At 38.3% G+C, this 6,327-nt stretch overlaps 1 protein-coding gene across 1 annotated transcript; it reads left to right on the top strand.

The window, feature by feature from the left end:
- The first annotated feature begins 4,173 nt into the window (after positions 1-4,173).
- Positions 4,174-5,112, top strand: LOC129406021 (olfactory receptor 5M8). The gene has a single exon (XM_055143761.1). The coding sequence runs from the start codon at positions 4,177-4,179 to the stop codon at positions 5,110-5,112; it is 936 nt and encodes a 311-aa protein (XP_054999736.1). The 5' UTR covers positions 4,174-4,176.
- Positions 5,113-6,327: the final 1,215 nt, after the last annotated feature.

Below are 6,327 nucleotides of genomic sequence, written 5' to 3'. Positions count from 1 at the left end.
CTTCCTTCCTTCCTTCCTTCCTTCCTTCCTTCCTTTTTCCTTTCCTTCTCTCCTTGATAGGTTTATGTCACCAACATAAGGCTGGCAGTAAGTAAAGTTAACTACCAAGAGAGATAAAGAAGAAAATGCATTAGAGACACTTACGTCATTTTCAACTTCCAAGTTATAATTCCCTGAGCAACCTTCAAAGAAACTTTGATTTGTACAATAATTGTTTGTGGTTTTTTTAAATGCCACAGGGAAAATGAATGTATCTTATAAATGCAAGTAAATGTTCTCTCTTGTTTTTGAAGAGCCACTGATTTTCCTACTTATTTATAAGTAGAGTTTGTTTATTTTCTGTATTAATAATGATGATAGTATTACTTTGATACTTTGACTCAAAATTATTCCTTGATAACAGTAGTTGACTAGTTAGAAATATCAGTACAGCAATAAAAATTAGGTTTAATTATACTGAAAGCACAAATGCTCCTAATTTGGATTTTTATTTCTGGTAGATATTAGAGAAAGGGAAGATTATAAAATAAAAATAAATTGTGCTGGCCTTTTACGTTTGACAGACTGTCAGATATTTTCATAGACCATAATTTTTTAAATCTTCAGAGAAAAAATACTACAACAGCATTTTCAAGGTAAGAACATCAAGACTGATTAAGATTTAGCTGTCTACAATAATCGAAGAGATATTTGTAGCATAGTGGTAATTTTTCAAATGAAATCAGTCCAGTTTCATAACCTATGAGTTGATCTTAAAAGATTAATATTATTAGGAATTTGATATCATATGTACAGTAAAAGTGTCTGTGTATTTGATTTTTTTTTTAATTTTTTTTCTTTACTTTTTGGGTCACACCTGGCGATGCACAGGGGTTACTCCTGGATCTGGACTCAGGAATCACCCCTGGCAGTGCTCAGGGGACCATACGGGATGCTGGGAATTGAATCCGGGTCAGCCGTGTGCAAGGCAAACGCCCTACCCGCTGTGCTATCGCTCCAGCCCCTGTCTGTGTATTTGAAAATTAAAGATATCTCGGTAGTCCGTCTTCCAAGCAAGGCAATATATAAAAATAGGGCTTAAAAACTTAAAAGGAAGATACAATATAAAGTTCCTGTGTTCTCTAGTAAAACATGTAAACAAGATAATAAGCTACCCCACTAGCCAACTGGCATGAAATTACTTGTACACATAAGAATGATTTGGAGGGTTAAATATGGAGTTGAGGCCATTCAAAGAGAGGTGAGAAGAAAAGTGGCGGGGATGAGCAGTGTAAGTATAAAAGAAGCAGGGAGCATGTTTAAAGCTGAGATTAAATTCTGCAAGGTAGCCAGTGGAGCAGCTTCTGCAGTTAGGGGATAGAGGGAGGCTTAAAGAGTAAACAAATGTGATCACTGTCACTGTCATCCCATTGCTCATCAATTTGCTTGAGCGGGCACCATCTCCATTGTGAGACTTGTTACTGTTTTTGGTATATCGAACATGCCATGGGTAGCTTGCCAGGTTCTGCCCTGCAGGTGGAATACTCCCAGTAGCTTGCCAAGCTCTCCGAGAGGGACTGAGGAATTGAACGCGGGTCGGCTGCATGCAAGGCAAACACCCTACCTGCTGTGCTATTTAATTTTATTATTTTTGCAACACATACTATACTATCTTTATCTGAATTATATACTTTCAATGTGCTTGTGTGCATGATATTTATGTGTAAACAGTTAAGATTTCTACATTTTATGGAATGAAATAAAAGTTGTTATATAAGTTTTAAAAGACTCAAGAATTTGACAACAGGGTTATATAAGCATTACCATCAGATGTCTAAGTTATGGAAGGACCTATGGACCTAATCTCTTAGGGGTTAATTAATTTTAATAGCACAGTGGTTGGGCTTTTGCCTTTCACGAGGCTAACCTGTGTTCGATTCCTCCGACCCTCTCGGAGAGCCCGGCAAGCTACTGAGAGTATGGAGCCCACACGGCAGAGCCTGGCAAGCTACCCATGTGTATTGAATATGCCAAAAACAATAACAACAATTCTCTCAATGAGAGATGTTACTGGCGCCCGCTCAAACAAATCGATGAGCAAGGGGATGACAGTGACAGTGACAGTGAGTTTTCACTTGATAACTCTGCATAATCATCTGCATAATCCTAGATAACAGTGCATTACTGATTTTACACCTTGTGTGGAGGCAGAAAGAGTAACCGAAGTAAAAATCATATAAAAGGGAGGATTGAAATTTTACATTCATCACATTGTCTGAGTTAGAACATACTGACGGGAAATCTAGTTGTAGTGTAATGATAAAAGGATGTTTTTGTGATTGTTTTCTTGACTTTAGCTTTGCTCATTTTAAAAGTGCTGGTTCACAACACACACACACACATACACACATACACACAACCACTGTACCTCAATTGGGTGAGCATTACAGTGCATCCATACAGAGAGCTAATACAGGGGTTAAGGCATTTGCCTTGCAAGTGACTGACTCCAGTTTTATCCCCGCACCACATACGGTCCTCTGAACACTGTCTGGAGTGATCCTTGAACACAGATCAAAGAACAAAATCTGAACAAGAGCCAGCAGTAATCCCTATCCACTGCTGGTTGAGGCACAACCTTCCCCAATAAAAATAATAGCGCATAAACAATAAATAAAATAGAGTGCATCTGAGGAACAGCTCAACCTTTGGCTCAAGATCTGTCAAATTCTTCTCTCTGGCCCCAAGATATCACTTTGCTCTTTGGTCTATTTTTAGAATTGAGAATGTTCAAGTCGGACTAAGTCATTTTTATTTACATAGGGAAAATTAATGTATATATGTATATGTTCTAGTTTATATTTATAATGTAATATTCTTCAAAAAAGAACAGAGGGATTTAATTTGATTTATTTTATCTTATAAACAAAACATTAGTTTAGAAGTGTAACTCTACATTCATTAAAGTGTATGTTATCATAATAAAATACACATCACCAACTGGTCACTTTCCCAATTATCTGACATGGGCTTAAAAAGGACGTATGAACACCATGATTTATTGCTGCACTCAGTGCAATAGTCAAGACGTGGAATCAACCTAGATGTCCAGTGACATATGACTGGATTGTGAAGATGTGGTATAGATGTACAATGGGATACTATGAAGCTGTAAGGAATGATGATATCGTGCAATTTGCTGCAAAGTGGTCGGACTTAAGATACCATATTGAGTGAATTAACCCATAAAGAGAAATAAAAACACAGGATGATCTCACTTATCTGTTGAATATAAAATACTGAATAAAGAAATGTACTACAGTCCAAGGGGAATGCCTAGATCATCTTGGTCCCCACTGTATAGAGAGGAGAAGGATAGAGAAGGAAAGAAATCAGGGGAAAGAAGAGAACAGAGGAATTAGGTGAATAGACATCAGGGCTTCAGTTATACTGGTGGTATAGCCATATACCCAAAACAGACTCAACACTGAAAACATGAGGGGTAAGCTGCAACGATTGGAACTTTGTAATGTGCCTGTCAGGTTGAGAGGTGGGGATGGAGTTGGGGTTGGGGTGAGAGAAAATGTGGGAATACTGGTGGAGGGAAGTTGACATTGGTGGTGGGATTGGTGTTGAAATATTATATGCCGAAAACTCAACTGTCAATATCTTTGCAAATCACGGTTCTTGACGGATCTTTAATCAAAAATAATTAAAATAAAAAGAAATCTTTATTATTAGAAAAAATTCTGGTTCTAAGTTCTTCGTTTCTAGTTATTTGGTAAATTTATATATGTGTGATGAGTGTTCAGCTATTTATTATAATAGAGTAAACAAATTTGGGCAGAAAACTTGAACCTGAGGTTCATTAAAATGTGTAGCATAGGAAATAGGAATGAAAATGGGTGAAAAATCAGATGACTGAGTGAAAGAAACCAAAGGAAATAGAAAAAAAGAAATATAGGACAATTAGCAGAAACAAAGGCTGAGACCCAGAGCCAGGTTGAGTGTTGTTGACATCTAATGAGATCATATACCAAACTATTTTCAGAGTCTCCTTCTTCTGCACAAAATAGTCATAGGAAGAGAAGAATATCGAGAAGGGGAAACAAAGAACACAAGAATGTGCTGAGAAAATGTTCATTTATTTGCTATTATTCTGACAAAAAAATTTCCTATTTTCCCTTCAAAGAAATCATGAAAAGAAACTTCACCTCAGTGTCTGAATTCATTCTCTTGGGACTAACCAACCGCAAGGATCTGCAGATAATCCTCTTCCTGCTGATTCTGGTCATTTACCTGGTCACAATAGCAGGAAACCTTGGTATGATTGTACTCGTCCAAGTCAACGCCAAACTCCACACTCCCATGTACTTTTTCCTGAGCCACCTGTCCTTTGTGGATCTGTGTTTCTCCACGAATGTCACCCCGAAGATGCTGGAGATTTTCTTAGCCAAGAAGAAAACGATTTCCTACCCTGCATGTTTGGTGCAATGTTACCTTTTCATTGCTTTGGTCCATGTGGAGATCTATATCCTGGCCGTGATGGCCTTTGACCGGTACATGGCCATCTGCAACCCTCTGCTCTATGGCAGTAAGATGTCCAAGGGGGTATGTACATCACTCATCACAGTGCCTTATGTGTACGGGGCACTGACCGGCCTCATGGAGACCATGTGGACCTATAACCTGGCCTTCTGTGGTCCCAATGAGATTAACCACTTCTACTGTGCAGACCCACCCCTCATCAAGCTGGCTTGTTCCGACACCTACAACAAAGAAACATCCATGTTTGTGGTGGCTGGATGTAATCTTTCCTTTTCTCTCCTCATCATTCTGGTGTCCTACCTTTATATTTTTCCTGCAATCCTGAGGATTCGTTCCACAGAAAGCAGGCGGAAAGCTTTTTCCACCTGTGGCTCCCATCTCACCGCTGTCACCATATTCTATGCAACGCTTTTCTTCATGTATCTCCGACCCCCCTCAAAGGAGTCGGTGGAGCAGGGGAAAATGGTGGCTGTGTTTTATACCACAGTGATCCCCATGTTGAATCCTATGATTTATAGTCTTAGAAATAAGGATGTGAAAGAAGCACTAACCAAAGAGTTATTAAGGAAAAAAGGACTTTCTTAAAGAACAGTTTCATTCGACTTTGGGCCCTCAATTGTTTTTCACATACTTGAGTTCCTGGATAGAATTGGTAGGAAATACATATATATGTATCTATGTATATATGCATATATATATATGTTACACCGTACAACAATGAGAAATACTTCCTTTAAAAATAGTTTTAATTATTTTTATAGTCCAAACATACAAATAAAGCTCATTGTCAAATTCATAAATTTGAATTTTTCCAGTTCTGTTATTGATATAATAAATGTTCTATATGATTGTTGTTTACTTCCAATGCTAGTACACCTCCACTAGATCATAAACAACCCTATGTATGTTCTGTCTCAAGGTCTGACTCCATCTTCAAAACCTTTGTAGCCTCAGTTCACTCTTCTGTGGGAACTATGTCAGGATTTGTTTCCATTGGGGATTTTCTATTCCCTTGCTCCGTTTCTGTTTATACCATGTCATCTGGCATGTGTCTTTTTCAATCTGAATTAATTCCCATAACAATTCTTCCCAAGTTGCAGTGGACTGCAAGATTTCATCTTTTCTTATCAATGTGTATTATATATGTATAAATGCATATAAAGCAATTATCTGCTGACGTGTTTGTGTTTGGTTATTGGGCTGTACTAAGATCCCTGTCATCATAAGTAAGGTGATGAACACAGCTATGTAGGTGGTTGATGTTTTAGAGTTAAGTGATGCGATGAACAAAACTTGTAGGTTAATGTTTTAGAGTTCCTGGGATAGATGTCCAGAAGGGGAATCACCTGGGCATATGGCAACTGTATCCATAATATTTCAGGCAATATCCACACCATTTTCCCTAACAAATGAACTACATAACTGCACTTGACATTTGTTTTGTCACCAGTTATTTAATTTCTTTGCTTTATGCATGTAGGATTTCACTGTACTCACCCCTAGGATCCACTGTTAAGTTTAGGTGGAAGTATATGGTTATTTCTGGAAAAGAAGTTAGAATAGAAGTTAGAGTAGACGTTAGAATCTTAGAGGTTCTTAGTTATATCTTTTATGTTATTATTGGTGAAGGAACCACTCAGCTGGCCTTATTTTTTTTGAGGGAGGGTTTGGGTCATACCCGGCTATGCTCAGGGGTTACTCCTGGCTTTGCACTCAGGAATTACTCCTGGCGGTACTTGGTGTGCCATATGGGATGCTGGGAATCGAACCCGGGTAGGCCATGTGCAAGGCAAACGCCCT

This window comes from Sorex araneus, chromosome 6 (assembly GCF_027595985.1).
Source record: "Sorex araneus isolate mSorAra2 chromosome 6, mSorAra2.pri, whole genome shotgun sequence".
Lineage (NCBI taxonomy): Eukaryota > Metazoa > Chordata > Mammalia > Eulipotyphla > Soricidae > Sorex > Sorex araneus.
Note: the sequence above shows the minus strand (reverse complement) of the source record. Positions and strands in the feature narration are given on the sequence as shown.